Source organism: Anticarsia gemmatalis, chromosome 21 (genome assembly GCF_050436995.1).
Source record: "Anticarsia gemmatalis isolate Benzon Research Colony breed Stoneville strain chromosome 21, ilAntGemm2 primary, whole genome shotgun sequence".
In the NCBI taxonomy this organism is placed as follows: Eukaryota; Metazoa; Arthropoda; class Insecta; order Lepidoptera; family Erebidae; genus Anticarsia; species Anticarsia gemmatalis.
In genome coordinates, this window is record NC_134765.1 from 5,527,506 (window position 1) to 5,546,904 (window position 19,399).

Here is a 19,399-nt window from a genome sequence, read left to right on the forward strand (position 1 = left end):
ATTCCATCGACTGTGGGTCGGGCTACTGGACCAGACAGGGTTCTAAGTCTGATTTCGCCACTTCAGTACCTACAGCACCGTACTAAGGCGTACTACCATAGTATTTTGTGTCCATCCTTATATTCCAGGTCTTTTATTAAGATAGTAACCAAATTACTCTGTGATGCTAACGTAATACAATATATTATTACTTTATAAGTGCCTCAACTGCTAGACTTGCCAGTAATAACCAATAGGTATTTTTAATTCTTAGCAAAATATTGTTTCTGAACGGAAAAGAAAAATAAACTGACATTTGTCAAAAGTGACAATGTCAACATTCAAAAATAAAAAACTAACCTCAATTCACTACCTAGATTGTTAATTTGCTGTCATTTATTTTTCTCAACCAACACAAACAATGAAGTAAAATAGTATTTACTTATAACCTACCAGTTTTCCCTTTCGCATCCCGCAGACACAATGTTTCGGAACAGACTGTGTAATTTTATGAAATCTGCTTATCGTACTCACGCTAGGACCGTAGTTACAAAAATTCGTCACTTAACTCCTGCAACCATGGGATTGTTAACAACGGCTTATTGTGATGATAAGCGCAAGGAGTTCGATGTGCTGTGGGATGAAGGTTGCTTGGAACATGAGTTTCTGATTCGACAGGCTACTACTATCAACGTGAACGCAGCTACGCAACTATTAACTGTAACATTAGTTGCTATACAGGATACGAGTGAAAGGTATGAATTTACCTATCTATAATTATATTTATCTTTATAATTATCTATCTTGTAAAGAAACCATAAAATTGTAACATAGGTACCTACTTCTTTTTTCATGACAGAAATCCACCAGCATATTAAAGCAATGTTTTTGGATGTGACTGCATTAGCCCCAATATTTATTGTTTTACAGACTGACTGGATGCTGCTTAGTTTCCACCCTGAGTTCATGTCACTCTACTACCTTAATGTAGTGTAATTTTTTTGTTATAAATTATTTGTACATTAGTCCTTCTATTACAGGTTGCGTGATGCTCTGACTAGAGAGATATGCCTGGTGAAACAAGCGTTAGAATGGGGAGAAGATGGAACTCCACCACATCACTGGGATCAGCTAGTTGCCATTAGAGGATCTTTGTGTGATTTGAAGCATAACCTCCATACTCTATTTAGTAAGTATCTTTTACATATTTCTTGCAGGTTTATCATGACCAATAGCTGTTCATTGTCTGACATGAGGCTGGACATTATACTATACAGGTCAATTTTGAAATTTACGTTCTATCTTGCAAGTTTTGTGAACAAAGAAAGTTCAGAACTGCCTTATAATTATAATATTACATGTTTTCATCAGGTTATATGGATTATGCAGAAAAGCTAGCAACTGTGGCAGCTGAAATTTCTTATTTATCTGGAAACATTGCTGCATCTGATGCCATATGTGAAAGAATTGACCATGCCTGCAGGTAAATAAAAAGAAAAAAATATATAAAAAAGTTTTTATTAAAGCATGTTATGTTTTATGACAAATATTTTAAAAGATTTCCGTTTTTTTTTATATTCTTGTTAGGAGTGCTCAAAATTAACAAATTGCATTTTTTTTTAAATTAAATTTAATACATATTATTTAGATATTTTATATGCACATTAATATTTAAAACAACAATAGTCACTTCTTTAACTTCTAACATTGTAATAATAGATAAAGTAACAAAAGATAATAAACAAAATATTTTATCCTTAATTCATATTGTGTGTATATACATAGTGGCAGTAAGTGAGTGTATGTGTGTGTTGGCAGGACATGCAATGCACAGAAACAACTGACACATGAACTGCAGCAGGAGAGCTTGGAGCTGCAGCAACAGGCCATCATCACCTCTCCTCAACTTGAAGAGAGACTAAAACATGAAATCAAAAGTGAGAAAAATAAAATACACAACTGAAATAACTTATTATCTAACTAGATTTATTGTACATAGTCTACAAATTCTCGACACAAACCAAAAAAATTACTAGTTCGATTACTATAAGGTCTAAATTTTATTAGAAAAGTGAGATATACATAGAATACATCAGTCTGTTCTAAATTCATTCCTTTCCACATTAATTATTAAAATTACAAATGCGTTTTCAATCCAATTTTGAAAGTGGATACGACAAATAAATGCGAAAATCTTAAAAAATTGTTAATAAAAGTAGCAAAATTTATTGTAAATAGTTATATTACACAGTAAGAATCAAATGTATTTTGTTTTATTTTTTTAACTTAAACTGTCCTACATCAACTGCTGCTCATCATTGCATACATTGAACCTCAGACCAAAATATTATTTTGGGAATGTTTAATGAAGAGGTATACAATGACTATTAATCACTACAATCATTTTAAGCCACCTGTATTTACTAAGGTTTGGTTCATAGTCGATTTACAAATGGGAAAGGATTCTTTCGAATGCAATAGTGATTCTAGATTTTATGCATCCCAAAATTTACTATTTTTCACATTAATTCAACTGTTATCTACTGTAAGTAATAACATACAACATGTATTACCTGAACATTTAGAAAGTAGCGTCCTTATTCAGATGTGTCTCGATGTCTACGCGACAAATGGGGCAATGCTTGTTGGTACTAAGCCACTGGTCCACACACTCCATGTGAAACAGGTGCATGCACGGTAACCGCCTGAAATTATATCACAACCATTTTATTTACTATCAATACAGTACTAAATTAAGTACATTTTTTAATTATCTTCGATATTGTAAGTTTTTATCGCAATTTACTAGATTCTAGTAAATTTAAATACATTCTGGTCTGGGAGTACCAGTCCAGAATATATTAAACGCGATGAGGGTCGTTATTTTTATTCCCTATGCATTGTAGCCTTTCATCTGTGCCACTAGATCCAAAACAATTATAAATGATCCACACAAATATCCGTCTGTGAACCATCCACAAATGGTGAACACATTAAGTTATACTTAATGAATCACAACAGTAAAGGAAAGTTACCTGCAGTCGGAGTCAATCTCGAAGATAGAGAGGCAGATGGTGCACTTCTCGTCCTGGTGCTGCGGCGCGGGGCGGTAGGCGTGGCGGTAGGTGTTGCGCTCGATGACGGCCCCGCTGGCGCCGCGGCCGCGCCACAGCCGCGCCTCGTCCTCCTCCGACGCGCGCATGATGGCCGCCGCCAGCACGTCCGCGCTCTGCTGTGTACCAATCGCAACACATTACTTCGATTGCCCGATAATAGTTATCGATCGTAGTTGTCGGTAGTATATGCGGCCGAAAGTCTTTTCTGAGATTTTCTGTTAAGAATTTCTTAGAGATTGCCCTGAGTTGGGAAGTTGAGGTCGAAGACCTCCGTGCCTCGGAGAGCACGTAAAGCCGTCGGTCCTGCGCCTGACCTCTCACTGGTCGTGTCGGTTATCCGTGCCACCAGACTATGAGAGTAATGGAATAGAGAGTATACCTCTGAATTGGTGTACACACTTGGACACCATAAACAAAGTCCTGCACAGATGGCCAGTTTCAATAAAACTGACCGCCGTAGCCGTATATCGGCTAGGAGGACATTATTATTATTAGGTTAATTTAATATTAAAAAAATAGGTATGCTAATGAAAACTAGCTTCTGAGACTTTGTCAGCGTAAAATGATTCCCGAAAAAATTATATAACTTATGTGTTAGGTTATAAACTATCTGTGTGCCAAATTTCATCAAAATTTGTTCAGTAGTTTTAGCGTAATTAAGTCACAAACATGCATCCATACTTTCGTTTCTTTGATATTAGTAGTATACTTAGAAAGGTAATCAGTGTATTAAACTAAACAATGTAGTTGTTAGTATTAAAATATAATTACTCGTCTAACCATGAAGGCTGGTTGTATAGATATATGTAGATGGGGCGGCGACGGGTGCATCTGTAGATAGTGATGCATATGATGATGGTGGATGTGCTGACGATCACTGAAATATAACAAGACATCATTAACAAATGGCGAATATAAAATAGTCTTACATTTTTATTAACAAGACTAACTGAACCGCGCGGCTGTGCTCATGTGTAAATAATTTATATTTTTTTAAACTTGTTCTCTCCATAAAAACCTTCCCTAACTCAATAAAATATGATCAAGAAAATAGTCTCAAAGAAAAAGTCATAATAACTCTTTTGATACAACAAAAGTTCTCTTTTGATACAACAAAAGTTAAAAGTTAAGTTAAAAATGGTCTTCAATTATGTTAACAATAACTTACAGAATCATTGGTTGTTGAGTTCCTCCGCCGTAATCACGTTCAAGTTCATCAGGGAACTGAAAGTAAACAGTTTACAAAATTAAATAATTATAATGTGTTTAATATACTTCAAAATAGACAATGGATAGGTATATAATAGTAAGCAGTGATAGCCGAGTGGTATAAGATGACATCTCCCACGCAAGTGGTCGCAGATTCAAACCCGAGGCAACACACCAATGACTTTTCGAAGTTATGTGTGTATTAGAAATAATTATCACATGTTCCAACGGTGAAGGAAAACATCGTGAAGAAACCTTGCACGCCTAAAATTTGTTTAATACATTTATTAAGGGGATGCAAAGTCCCCAAACCGCACTTGGCAAGCGTGGCGGACTAAAGGCCTAAACCCTCCCTTGCTTTCTTCTGGCACGAATACAGGCTCTGCAACGCCTTACAAAAGACCTTTGCACCAGTCAAGCAAAATTCCTTGCATTTATTTCTTCTGACGCTGTTTCAATTTTCTGGCGAAGTTTTGATAGATTTTGTATTGATTTCGAATAGACTTTTTCTTTTATGCATTCCCAGTAAAAAATATCTACTGGATTTAGATCGGGGGAACGAGGAGGCCATACAATTGTACCAGTCCGTCCGATCCATTTTCGGGGACACTCGTCGTTCAAATAAAAATAACATTTTTAATGGCAAGAAAAGTGGCAAGTGTTGCACCATTTTAAAATCTTGATTAAATGCGCCAACTTTTGAAATAACTTGCCAAGGGTAGTGTAGTACATTTTTTTTTCAATATGAAGCGTCAAAGTTAACTAACGATATTTTTGTGAACCATGACTCACTAAAACTTAACTTTTTTTATTAAATTAACAATGTTTTGTGCATTAATTTGTTTTACGATTAATAGCATATTTAATGAAGATCACGAAATTGAAAAAAACACAGCGAAATTGTGACATTGGTGATCACAGGACTTGAAAATGCGACCAAGGGTGTGGAATTTCAACTTTTTTGAAAAGTGTCTATTATTGCTGAACCAAGTGATATAGATTTTTGTTTTTATTTTTCCTAGAACCGGTATTACTTGGCCTTTCATCCTGTCTCGGATTATCGTTGAGTTTTGGGACACCCTGTATAATTGAAAACAACCATTATGTTTTAATCTACTACAGCTCTGTGTTAAGTTAACCGAGGTCCACAACAGAGTTAAAACAGGATGCATATTCTTTCTACCTCATTTGTTTTACTATTAAAATTAATATTATTGAGAAGTATCCGATTGTCCACTGTCATTTGTCTGCCTTTCTTTTGTAATATCTATTGTATTTTCTTAGGACGGAGGTTCTTTACTGGACATGTACATTGTGTAGTACAAGTTTAGAAGATAAATAAATAATAATTGTTATTATATTACGGCCAGCACTGCAGTAGGTGGGAGGGGTACGGGTACTGGCACGGGCGGCAACGGGAGACTGGCCCCGAAACCATCGCCCATCATCGTACGACGTTGCATCTCCTGTAAACATTTAAATCACGGCAATTTAGCAATAAGACATACGAAAAGGCAGTTATTTTTTAATTCTTTTATTAAAGATAGCTATTTATAAAAAAAAATGTGCTTCGTATTATAAACAAAATAATATGTTTTTTAATTTTTTGTTTTTTTAAAGTTAACTTACCAGCATGTTATGTTGTCTGTGCCAGAGTCGCTCATGAACGAGATACGGCGGTGGCAACGGCATGCCATTTCGACGGCGTTCACCCACTGGCAACAAACAATTTTTATTATTAATTTTATTAATTTAAAAACAAAGATACAACATAACATTTCTCTTTTTTAAATTTTGTATTTAAGAAAAGATGCATTGTCTCAATCCCGTCAATTTGTGATCTATTAATAAGCACATAATTTTTTGGCAATATTCTATTGATAGAACCTTATTATCAGTTTAAATAAGAATATGTAAAGTGTAACTCACAGTGTGCGGGCGGCGCGTGGTGCGCGTGGTGCGCGTGGTGCAGGTGCGGCGCGTGGGCCGCGTGCGGGTGCAGGCGCCCGTGCAGGGAGCCGCCCAGCGAGCACGCGCACGACACGCTCACGCAGCAGCAGCGACGACACGAGCTACACGACGCACGCATCCTGACCCAACACAACCATTCAAACTACCTGCCTCCGTGGCGCAGTGGTTAAGGTACCATTGCGCCAGGTCGTGCGTTCGATGCCCGCACGGAAAAATTATTTGTGCGATCCACAAATAATTGTTTCACGTCTGGTTTTAGTATGTGTCCGTTGTTTGTATGTTTGTAAAGGTCCCCGCGATACAAGAGCAATTCTTACTGCGGGTGTTTCTTAAATAAAAGGTTACGCCGACTTGTTTGTTTTTATACTCTATACATTATGCAGTAGGTACTAAATATACAACACACTTGAAATAGTCGTACCTACTATTTACACTTGAATTTGTACGCGATAGTAAAATGACGGTTATAATATAATTTTTAATAAACTTATGATACTGTTAGCTCCGTGAAGACGACCGATGTCTCCACTGTTTATTTACAGTACTAACGGAATTTCCGTAGTGTTGGCATTATATCGTTTTACGGCGTTTATCGAAAGGTCGAGTCGATTAAACCCTACATTATCAGCAAGTTTTATAAATAGATTATAGAATACTATTTCAGGAAATTCTTAGCAGACCACTGATTGTTTATTCTCTCTAAAGTGAACTGTTATAAAGTGAATTAAAGAACAAGCAACACTGTTATATAAACTGTAACGGTGATAATGGAAGATTGGTTATAACTTTGCACCTCTAATCTATATTTCTCTGATTATTGAATCTTTTCATTATAATGTAAGTATCATGATACAATATTAACAGATAAAACTACATAATAATATTTATAACCCTAGATAGAGTTATTTGATAAACAGCATCCTATATAATATAATTTGTCGACAGTAGTATTGTTCCACGGTCTGTGTAACTTGGACCCGTTATTGGTAGTAACCGCAACAAAGTTTCATCTTCTGCATTAATCTACATGGTGAAATAAAGAAGACAATAATAATACCTGTTTCTTAGCATGTGAGGTGGTGAATCACACATGTGGTTCATATGCGGAGAGTGAAGGTCCCCCCCGTAGCGAGGCACGCCGCGCACGAACCGCCGCGTGCCGGTGATCCAGCCCGCGCCGTCGTCCTCACTGGCCGCGTCGTTCGTCTGTGTCTCGGCGCCCGTGAGTGATGGCGAACCGGTCAGGTCGATCACTTCTTCTCGCTGAAATTATTTACAACATTAATTCATTATCTCATTAGCCTAATTTTTTATGTTAACACATTAAAAGCACTTCAAGTCCGCTGTGTACTCCAATGCTTGCATAAACTTAGACATTTTCCAGAATTGATTGTGCAATATTCTCCTCACGTGCACTTCAGTTCGTTTTTTTTCAATTATCAGTTACATCGAATTACATTTTTTTTATACTCCCTGAATAATTTTAATTCATTTCAAATACTTATCTGAATTAGCAAATCACCCATGGTTTAAAATTTGTATACATTATAGTTTTTATCTTCTGTAAATACATACACACATTTGCAGTGTCAAACACTTACCCCAATGGCGTCGTCTCCTACGAGCATGACGCCATCATCAGAACTTGAATCAGAAACCCAGTCGAGTTGTAAATCCGGCGCTGACAGAAACCCACCCGCATCACTAGCTTGAGTTTCCTATAACAATAAGTTTATATATAGTAGTGAACAGGGTATGAACAGAATAAACAGATTCTATAATAAAATATGTTAGGTATATTTTTTGTACACACCTGATTATTAGAAGGTCTGGTATCAATCCCTTGTTTCCCTGTACTAGTTCCCGGCTGTGGTGATGCATCTTGAGATCGTCTCGTATCGCCGCCGCCGTCATCGTGAGATCTCTTGATACTTTCCCGCTCCGGCTTTACTGATACTCTCTCAGTTGAATTGGAAGCTGATGCCCCTGGCTCAGATTTAACTTGATGACAGTCCATAGCTTCAGCTTTAACAGCACTTACAGAAGGTGTGCTCTCATCACTCTGTGGTTCCTGCTTAACAACCGCCTGTTGACCAGCATTAGGCTCTTCTTTCACTTGCACCAATGACACACCTGCACCACTACTACTCGCATTCTGATTCATACTTGTGCAGGGTTGAGATCTTACATTATATTTAGGACAGCTGTTATAGCCAGTTGTAGTATAATCATTTGTTCCATAGCTACAACTATTTCTAGAAACACAACCTGAGTTCTCTTGTTTTATGTTTAACTTACTAGAGGAACCATTCTGCTGAAGGTAGTATGGGTTCTGACTGCTTTGTGTTTGTGTGTGAGTGGGGTTGGTAGAGGTACCCGAGGAGGCATCGCTAATCACTTGTTCATCTTCCTTCTTAATTTCAACCCTCTGAGTACCATTAGAACAGTCTCCATCGTGTACACAATATATGCCATTGACATGTTCGTCACCGGCGCCATACTCACACAGCCTTTTTTTTGGTACTGAAGAATTATCTTCTTCTTCTGAACTAACTTCTATTAAATTAGATGCTTCATTTTCCTTAGATTGCCTTCTACGTGGCGAAATATTGAGCTTACGACTTGGCCTCTCTGGTTCATTTGTCAGATTTGAGAGTGATCCTGTGGGACTCGCTTGTCTCTGGGCATGAAGTGACCTCAAATCTAAATTTTGATATTCCGGATGATTTTCAGACATATTATGTGTCCTGTTTGGCATTGAGTAGGACAAAGGATGAGATAAATAATTTCTGTTATCACTAAGTACAATTACATTATTATGATATGGTCTGGCTAAAAAATCCCTTGAGGGGTTAATATATGGATAGTTTGGATGATAATAATAGTTACTTAGACTATGTGGTTTTGGTTGGTACCGGATATTGACATCGGGGATTCTCCTCTGTCCATTGGCATCAGTACTATCAGGATTGTTAGAGCCAAAAGAATAATCCAGTGAACTGGAACTGTCCGGCAGTGGTTGGTATTCTTCTGGGACGGGAGTGTGTGAGTCTGCAGGGTGAGTGAGAGCAGAGATGTCCACCTCATAGGACTGAGTAGGTGTTGTGGAGTTCACATAATCAGATGATACAGGTTTAGGTGTTTCTTCATCGGATGTTGTAGTCACAACTTCTACAACTGCTGGCAGGACTTCTATTTCATCATCACTCTCAGCAAACAAAGCATCACACTCCATCTGTTCTGTAATTTCATCAATTAAACACATTTAATAAAGCCATAATAAATTATAAAAGCCATAGTAATATATATTGATGCTAGTTGCATTAACAAGATGAAATTAAGAGGTAGAATTAATTAGTTTCCTGTCAACTTAACATTTTGAATTTACATTAGGCAATATATGTGTCCATTGTGTCTGCAGAAAAATAAAATCATTATAATTTAAGCAAACATTGTATGAATTGTAAATTAAACTCAGTGCAATGAAGATCACTGAAGAAAGTTTGACAAGCTATATGGTGACATATACAAATGATTAACAACAGCTGTTGCATAGAGGAGGGAATAACATTAGGGAAATTTTAACTTAAGTTATAATTATCTCCTTTCAACTAACGTTATAAATGTAGGTATTGAGTTAGTCAGTTACTAAATACAACACAAATCATCAAACTGATATAGGTATATAATTTGTAGGAACTGTACACAGACAATCCTGACTTATATACCTTAAATTTGGCCTTATATTTCATCTTGATACTTGAATATTATATAAAATGTAAAATTCAACAAGAAATAAACAATTTATTGAACATAAATAATGTATTTACCGTTCCTCTGTTGGCTGTCAGATTCTGTGGATGTAAACACTGTGTCCAGAATGGCTGCCAGGGACGATGGTCCAGCAATATCCCACGAGGAAGACGACTGCTCCCCTTCGTAGCCCTTTTCTGTCATTGTATTATAAATATTGTTCCATACCGTTCGAGTTAAGACTTCACGTACAAGGTAACTTCGTAACTTGTCCTGCTATTGTCAACACTCAACCACCAACAAGGAGACTAAATTTCACTTAATTTTATCCATATTTGTGTTTGCAAATAAATTGATGTGATCACAAGAATATTATGTTATTATGTCTACATGAATATTGCGAGTAAAATCTATTATAAAAACAGAAATAAAACTTGTCTTTTGTGTATACCTCACTATGTATATTTTTAGGAGTTCTATTCTGTAATATTTTTATATTTATTTATTCGATGAGACAAAAAAATAGTCGATTATAATTAAGTGTTCACCTAAAGCTTAGTATGAAATATGTTCGTGATCAAAACATGGCAACACATCTTAGTTTTATTGTTAATGGATATAGGTAATGCTGCATTGAAGCTTTGGCTTATCGTAATGAAATGAAAGCCTACAAAGGGCTGCCTAATGAAAGCTCTTGTTCGTAAATATACTAAGGTCCCCTTGTGTGATGGGAACGTCTAAAGTAGCTGTATTTAACGAAGTCTGCCGAAGGAAACCAAGTGAAGTAAAATGTTAAAAGATATTTATAATTTAGTTTTGTAATGAAATTAGTTGTACTAGTTATTTATGTAATTATTATTTGAAATAAACATTCAATCTTAATCTTTTTCTTCTAATAGTTAGTGAAGGTAGACTATCTTTTTTAGTGTGTATAATAAACGATCGTTTGATTTTGTTGAGCTGATACTGAATTAGAAAAAGTCAAGGTATATTATTCAAATTATATTTTATTCTTGTAATTTTACTAGATTTATTTATTAATGTATTCCTCTAAAATTGATAGTTTTCCAATCCGAAGCTGCGAAGACCCATAAATATTTAGGTGATTTTATATGATGGCAGCATGGCATTTATTAACTATGAGCACACCTCTAGTGAGATATGCTGTCAAATCAAATTCTGTCACGTTTGTTTGTCAAACTTCAAAAAACACGTCAGTTTGACGTCAGTCTCTGGCTTTGCAGCAGTCAGCGGATCAATCGACTGTTATTTAATTTCAACCTTGATTGTAATATCTCGCGATTAAATTGAGTTTCTCTTTTATAATTACGTGATAATTTTTATAAATATCGAAGTTACGAAACTTTGAATTTTCCGCCTGCATATTTTTGAAATATTGGATATTTTTCAATTTATTTAAACTTTATGATTAGTATTTACACAACTTGTCGTTCAAATACATGGTAATCTTGCAGACTATCAAGTGCTTACATTTAAATTCACCATTGTCAGCTATCAGCAAAACTATGTCCAAGTTCTTACCATTATTTCTTGAGGGAGAAGTAGTGAAAGGGTTTGGAAGAGGCTCCAAGGATCTAGGTTGTCCAACAGGTACGTGAATAGTGTCCAGTTCGACCGCGCGGCCATAGCGTTTTTTTTTAAAAAAAACCATGACAACTTTTTGTAAAAATTTGTCAAAGTTGATTCCCAAAACCATAAATTTGTCAAAGATACGGTTAAAAAGTTATAAGGGTTTGAACATGGCCGCGCCATTGAAACGCGGCGAACCGCGCGGCCACTGAGATCTTTAAAACTAAGCCTTGTAGAGACCTGAAATTTACGCAAATGCAAGATTTAATTTGTAAAAAATTTGTAAAAATATAAAAAAAATACTCAGGTTTATAGTTTAAGAGCTATAACACTAAAACCGAATGGCCGCGCCACTGAAACGGTGGAGAAAACGCTATCGCCTGTATCTCGCTGAAAAAAAATCGCAGAGGTCTGGAGTTTTTTGTAATACCTAGATCTTAATTTGTCAAAACTAGTAAAAATACAATAAAAATTCTTAAGGTTATATTTCAGAAGCTGTAGAACATTATCAGTATGTGGTGCGATAGGGTGACCATGTCTTATTGTTTACAGAATACTTTCTACTTATTGTTACAGAAATTATAATTCAAGGATTCTAAATAAAATTAAAATGAAAATAAAAACCATAAACCACCATAAATATAAAAACAATTATGTTTATTGCTTGAAAAGTCAATAATACAGTTACAGTCCGCGTGGACTTACGAAAAACTAGCCCTAAGATTGGTTTAAATGACGCAACTCCGCCCCTAAGCTATGTGATTGGTAATGCACACTATTGCATCTCACACGCGCCACCCCCGCGCGCCTCCGCAGGTCAGTGCGACGCGTACAGCCGTTAGTACTTATTATTCTGTGGTACAGCGACGTAAGCGTAAGAGTTTCGTTATCAGTGTGTCGTTGTGATGTTAACACGATAAAAAAGTGATCTACTGATTATTAAAATGTTCAGTTCGTGTGTAATTACGATTAAGTGTTGTACTGTGGTGTAACGTCAGTTCGGTAAATTATGTAAACAATTCAGCAGAAGTGATTAAGGTATGTTGCATTTAAATATTTTATGATTATGTTAGAGCTCTCTCTTTATTTGTATGGATGACCGTGTAGTTAAGATATTTTACTATGAAATATTTACAATCTTATGTATATGAACTTATATGAAATACTAAAAACTATCTAATAACTAACAAAAATAATAATAATATATAATGTTTGCCCTGCAGTGGGACAATAATAGGCTGGATTATTATTATTTAATGTTTTATTAAATCATATAGGTAATTAGAACTTAACTTAGAACATTTGAAATGATTGTAAATTTACGGCAAACGTTTGTTAAACAAATATGTATAAAAACAAAAGATTTAAAGGAAGCCGTTTAACAAAAGAAAATTTTAATAATTCTTCTTTTGTTTGATGGCGTCTTTTAAGAAGGCGGTAGCAGTTAAACATGTGTCCGTGATTTTTTTGTTAAAAGACAAAAGTTTATTACTTTCAAATCATAAACTATGGAAATTCCAATGAATTCGTCAGCACAGTAATATTATTTAAGTATATTGTATTGTTACAGAAACATGGCAAGAGGTAGAAAACCAAAAATTGATGCAGCGCAAATGAATAATATATTTCGTAAATATGCAGCTACTTGCAGAAATGAAAAAATTTCATACAACAATCCTATATTTACAACTATCGCTCAAGAACTGAAGAATGAAATAACGCCGTATTCGTTATTCATGAGATTGAAAAGAAATTTCAAGACGATATTTGGCCAACGATGTGATGAAGAAAGTTCACTCACACAAAGCACCTCATCTTCGCCTTCATGTCGAAGCCCAATTTCTTCACCTGTGAAATGCACCACAAACGAAGTAAAAAGTGTTGATCAGTACACTTTTTTACTGGATATATATGACTGGAAGAAATTTGAACCCCTCTCAGTTAATTACGTCAGGCGTGATCCTAATGTTGCTACAACACATAAAAAGTACAAAACACTACCTAAGTATAAGTGGTCCTGCTTACTACGAGAGAAACTATGGGAATCTACAAGGCTTCCATGCACATGGGTTTTCAAAACCAAGCGGATCGATGAAGACCACAATGTGCTGATCAAGGGAAAGTGCTCACAATGTAGTTCCATCTCAGAAATAACGAGCAAAGCAGCGACAGACAAAATAGTGACAATGACCTGCAATATATTTAAAACCAATAATGATATACCCCACAATCCAAATAAGAAGACGAAGCTCACACCGTACAAAAGACGACAACTAGCGAAAAAATTACAATATAAACCCGCAACAGTTGTTCAAAAAGAAATTGCTTGTGCAGTCATAAATGATGATGACACTGTAAATTGTCCAGTGATACCAACCTTGGAAACTTTGAGGAAAGTGAAACACGAAAGAAGGCAAATTAATCGATTGCACTCTGATCCAATCATGAGTATTCTCATGATGTCGATAATGGCAACATATCAAAATTTCGTCCGAGAGTTCACTTTAGTACCGAGCTTTCATTTGTGCTATTGGTGTGAACAACAAATGGAATACTACAAGGCGTATATAGAGAAAATTCCTCGTGTTACAATGACTGTAGATGCAACTGGATCATTCTTCCGAACGCTCAAACTTCCAGATGGATCTCTGCTAACGAAACGGATGTTCCTCTATGTTGCCATGGTAACATCTTCAACTATTAAGTCAACAGCAATTTGCCAATTGATAACTGATAACCACACAACGGACTCTATATTGTCATGGTTAAAAAGATGGCACAACGAAGTACGTACTGCCCCTCACGAAATTGTAACTGATGATTCTTCTGCGTTAATAGCAGCAAACGTTCAGGCTTTTACTACTTTTCAGACAGTCCGTGACTATCTACGACAATCTTTTTTAGTTTTAATGAGTAAAAGTAACGATATGCCTGAAGTTTTCTTAAGATTAGACACAAGTCACTTTGTCAAAAACGTATACAACTTGCGATGCTTCGATAACGTTGATTTAAACATTAAAATGTTTTACATTCGCAGTATTTTATTTATTAAAGAGTGTGAAAGTTTTAAAATAATAAATGCTGTACTTGGCCATATTATTAAAATTTGCACATTTAAATATGCATTCACAAGCAATGAAACTTGTAAAATTTCCATGCAGTATCTCAAATCTTTGTTGGTCAATACAGAAAACCCAGTAGAAGAAAACGACAAAAAAGATCTTTCCGATTATTATTATTATGTTACAATACCTGACGATGACGATATCATAGGTTGGTTTGATGAGCTTGTTAACAAAGAAAAAATCTTGGAAGAATTAAAGGACAAAACAGAAAAGCCAAATGACTATTACTTACCGAATCTAGTGTCAACTCTTAAAAGGTTAATGATTAAACTGCCTCTGTGGAGCAATGTCATGTGTCCTTTTTACAAATCGGAAAACAAGTCGCCAACATCTTCAGCTATTGAAAGCTATTTCAAAACATTAAAACATTTATTATTTGAAACACGTCTGCATAAGTACAACGTGGATGAATTCATAAAAATTCATTACAATTTTATATTAGGGGAGACAAGAATAGCTGCGAAAAATCTTAACGTAACTCTAGAAAGATCAAAAAAACAAACAAACAAGGGCCGAAAAAGGAAGTTAATAACGAAAAACAAAATGCAGTGTAAAAAAATTAAAATGAACACAAAACAATCATTTTCTTCTGACTCCATATTTACAGTAAAGCCATCATATACTGAAAACTGGGGGGGAGAGGGATATTCTACAAAGAATATCTCAGTGTTGTTTTTGCGAAATGGGAATTTAGTAAATTCTATTAATAAAAGTATGGAATTTACTAATACATGTGCGTTTGATTCAGTTTTCTTTTTAGTAGCATTTGCATACAAGCAAAACGTTCATATCAAAAAAATAATTAATACATGCGCAAGCAATTTAATTAGAGAATTTATTCAATTACTCGCAGAATCATTAAATTTAAAAAATGGTTATGATTTACGAGAGGAAATTATTGCTAAATATTATAAACGCGAAAACAATATATATAGATGCGAAAGTAATATGGCTTTTATATTTGAACACATACTTTTAGATTATTTGGACCGAGTTATGCCAAAATGTACCAACTGCATAAAATTGATTTCGAGAAAATGGTGTTTAAAGTTAGATTTGTAATTACTAATGGTTTAACTATCTGTATTAATTTGTTATTATTACCAATTTGTGCCTTTGCTAAAGAGCTTGGGTACACATATAAGTAGATTCTGTATAAACTCATTTTAATTTATTTATTTGTAAATATATGTACTTGGTATGTTTTGGCAAAAATTGATTTTTCAGGTAATCGGACATAAATTAGATATGCCAAAATGTACCATATCTATTTTGTTTAAAAATAATACAAAAAGAGCATTTATTTTCAATGAACTATAATACATATTTTATTTAACGAAGAGGATGAAGTATTTTCAATGATTCTGTAATAAAAGTGAAACAATAATAGTGCAAAAGAAACGTATATTTACTCCTTAAACATTCACTCACTTACACACACACACACACCACAAACATTCATTTTGGTTGACTTAGATAATTCAATTTAAAATTGCTTACTAGAACCAAAATGGTTTGAGACATTTATACAAAATATATTTTATTTAATTAACTGAACCAGAGTCATTTGGTTTATATATTTATATTATCACGTGTGCATCATATGTTTTTGGATCATTATAGTAGAATTGTTTTAAACATAGTCCATATGTGTGGCTTGGTTCATACATACTTTTTTTCTGTCAAATGTGAATATAAGATGGACTGTTTTGGCTGAGTAGTAATATCTCACATTCTGATTACTTTGGTGTCAATAACTCATTTTTTGACGATTTGTGGGTTGGTACATTTTGGCATAACTCGGTCCATTTGTACAGTGCCAATGTATCTAAGGAATGTGTAACCGAAACATGTGCCAACCACTCAAAAAGAACCATAGTGTTTTTATCAATAAATATGGAAATCGTAAATTTATTCGGAATCGGAGGACTGGAAGATGCCGTTATTATAGATGACTCCAATTTCAAAATTTGTTTGAAATGCAATAACGAATCCTTGAGATTTAAGTTTGAATTGAGCGATATTATTTTATTTGATCTCAACGGCACAGACAAAATTAAGCTCGAAGAAATACCACAATATATACAATTAAGGCAAAAAAAATATCGATTCATAGGTGCCGTGGAATATGTTCCCCCGGTTGTAGGTATTATTGGGCATTACAAGTGTCATTGTCTAATAAATAATTCTAAATTTATTTGCTACGACGACAATAAAACTGAAACACATGAAAGTTCTGCACAACCTCTTACAATTCATAATTTAATGTATGGTTTAATAGATGATGACTAAAACACTTTATTAATGATAGCGCAACTAAATTATAAGTAAATTATGTTTATATTTTTTCTATTTTTCATTTTATATCTGACTTAGTGTAAGTAAACAATCTGTGATTTTTGATTATATCTTAGTGTAAGTAAATCTGTGATTTTTGATTATATTTTAGTGTAAGTAAACAATCTGTGATTTCTGATTATATCTTGGTGTAAGTAAACAATCTGTGATTTTTGATTATATCTTAGTGTAAGTAAACAATTTGTGATTTTTGATTATATCTTAGTGTAAGTAAACAATCTGTGATTTTTGAGTTTTTTTTTAATTTGTAACATTCTGTGATTTATGTGACTTTTAAACCAATAAACATAATTGTTTTTATATTTATGGTTTCATTTTAATTTTATTTAGAATCCTTGAATTATAATTTCTGTAACAATAAGTAGAAAGTATTCTGTAAACAATAAGACATGGTCACCCTATCGCACCACATACTGATAATGTTCTACAGCTTCTGAAATATAACCTTAAGAATTTTTATTGTATTTTTACTAGTTTTGACAAATTAAAATCTAGGTATTACAAAAAACTCCAGACCTCTGCGATGCTTTTTCAGCGAGATACAGGCGAAATAACGTTTTATTCACCGTTTCGATGGCGTGGCCATATCGTTTTAGTCTTATAGCTCCTGAAATATAAACCTAGGAATTTTTGTTGTATTTTTCCTAGTTTCGACAAATTCAAATCTGGGTAATTACAATAAACTACACACCTCTGCGATTTTTTTTCAGCGAGATACAGGCGATAGCGTTTTCTCCACCGTTTCAATGGCGCGGCCATTCCGTTTTAGTGTTATAGCTCTTAAACTATAAACCTGAGTATTTTTTTTATATTTTTACAATTTTTTTACAAATTAAATCTTGCATTTGCGTAAATTTCAGGTCTCTACAAGGCTTAGTTTTAAAGATCTCAGTGGCCGCGCGGTTCGCCGCGTTTCAATGGCGCGGCCATGTTCAAACCCTTATAACTTTTTAACCGTATCTTTGACAAATTTATGGTTTTGGGAATCAACTTTGACAAATTTTTACAAAAAGTTGTCATGGTTTTTTTAAAAAAAAAACGCTATGGCCGCGCGGTCGAACTGGACACCGTGAATATATTTTTTTTTTAAGTTATAGGTAAGTTTTTATCATTAACTTATGTAAGTAATGGCCATTCATTAATCACAAGTAATTTATCATAAGTGTGATTATTATCAGTTTGTGAAGTTAAAATTAACAGATAATAAACTGAAATAATATTGTCATACCACTCCAATAAAATACATAAAATTTGATATATTGATAACTATTTGAATCTTTTAAATATAAAAATTAATTTGTATTTGCACTTGAAGTAATAAAATTGTGTGTGAATTTTTCATTATAGTATGTAAATTAATGCAACAAAAAACAATAAAACCATGACTCAGTTGGTTATTATCAGCTGGCACAGGTAACATGTTTGTCAGCATGATCACTTTATTTAATGTATTTGAAAACTTTTTTTTCAGCAAATTATCCTTTGGAAGTTGTTCAGTCACTACCCAAAGATCTCGATCCAGGGGTGTACTATGGATGGGCTCAAGTTGACACCGGTTCTGTCCACAAAATGGTAGCTAATATTGGCTGGTGTCCATTCTATCAAAACAAGCAGATGTCAGTGGTAAGTTTGAAATTGTGTGATAAGTATTCAATTTGTGGTATTATAGTTAGTAGTCCTCCAGCAAATAAGTGGGTCATATGACTCATATGAGATACCATAATTTCATACAATATTCTGAAACTACTACTAAGACAGTCTGAATAACTTTTACCCAGATTTTAAACTTATAGATAATTATGTTGTTCCAGGAAACTCATATTATGCACAAGTTCAGTGGAGATTTTTATGGATCAAATCTAAAAATATGTTTAGTAGGATATTTGAGAGGTGAGAAGAATTTCAGCTCATTGGATGACTTGATAGAGGCTATCAAACAGGACATTGCCAATGCTGAACAAAACTTGGAGCAGCCACAAGCAAAAACTTTACAGACTAATAACTTTTTTGCAAATAAGCCTGCAATATGATTATGAATTGTAGAAAAATTGTATAGTAAAATTATTTGTTGTTTTTTAGATTTCATGTAAAAGTTATTTTTTATAGAATTTATGAAATGTTTATCAGTGAACTTTTTTCACTGATGTAACATGCTTGTTTGCTTCATTTTTTCTTGTAAATCCATTAAATGAGTACCACAATGTGTAATGTTAGGCTAATATTGTTATATGAATTTATATACCTAAAAATGTGATATTTTTATAACATGCAATGATGTTTAGTTATAAGAAATTAAAA

The 19,399-nt window shown here is 34.2% G+C and overlaps 3 protein-coding genes across 6 annotated transcripts; 2 read left to right on the top strand and 1 right to left on the bottom strand.

Moving 5' to 3' along the window:
• The first annotated feature begins 86 nt into the window (after nt 1–86).
• LOC142982439 (uncharacterized) lies at nt 87–2,216 on the top strand. The gene is made up of 4 exons (XM_076128955.1): nt 87–734; nt 1,020–1,168; nt 1,351–1,462; nt 1,798–2,216. Exons 1-4 carry the CDS (start codon nt 463–465, stop codon nt 1,940–1,942), a joined length of 678 nt encoding a protein of 225 aa, XP_075985070.1. The 5' UTR covers nt 87–462; the 3' UTR covers nt 1,943–2,216.
• LOC142982437 (uncharacterized) lies at nt 1,482–10,513 on the bottom strand. Of its 3 annotated transcripts, none has more exons than XM_076128953.1 (12): nt 10,106–10,513; nt 8,089–9,515; nt 7,877–7,993; nt 7,333–7,538; nt 6,234–6,394; nt 5,934–6,019; nt 5,669–5,770; nt 4,264–4,319; nt 3,876–3,972; nt 3,015–3,208; nt 2,553–2,684; nt 1,482–1,897 (listed from the first exon to the last, which is right to left on the bottom strand). In XM_076128953.1, exons 1-11 carry the CDS (start codon nt 10,230–10,232, stop codon nt 2,561–2,563), a joined length of 2,697 nt encoding a protein of 898 aa, XP_075985068.1. In that variant the 5' UTR covers nt 10,233–10,513; the 3' UTR covers nt 1,482–1,897; nt 2,553–2,560. The 3 variants fall into 3 exon arrangements, with proteins under 3 accessions (XP_075985068.1, XP_075985066.1, XP_075985067.1); XM_076128951.1 differs by having other exon boundaries at nt 3,867–3,972; XM_076128952.1 differs by having other exon boundaries at nt 3,015–3,211; nt 10,106–10,512.
• A 721-nt stretch (nt 10,514–11,234) lies between these two features.
• Nucleotides 11,235–19,321, top strand: Rfk (Riboflavin kinase). 2 transcript variants are annotated; one of them, XM_076128405.1, is made up of 4 exons: nt 11,235–11,316; nt 11,504–11,639; nt 18,573–18,724; nt 18,913–19,321. In XM_076128405.1, the coding sequence occupies exons 2-4, from the start codon at nt 11,555–11,557 to the stop codon at nt 19,129–19,131; spliced, it is 456 nt and encodes a 151-aa protein (XP_075984520.1). In that variant the 5' UTR covers nt 11,235–11,316; nt 11,504–11,554; the 3' UTR covers nt 19,132–19,321. The 2 variants fall into 2 exon arrangements, with proteins under 2 accessions (XP_075984520.1, XP_075984521.1); XM_076128406.1 differs by having other exon boundaries at nt 11,236–11,639; nt 18,913–19,320.
• Nucleotides 19,322–19,399: the final 78 nt, after the last annotated feature.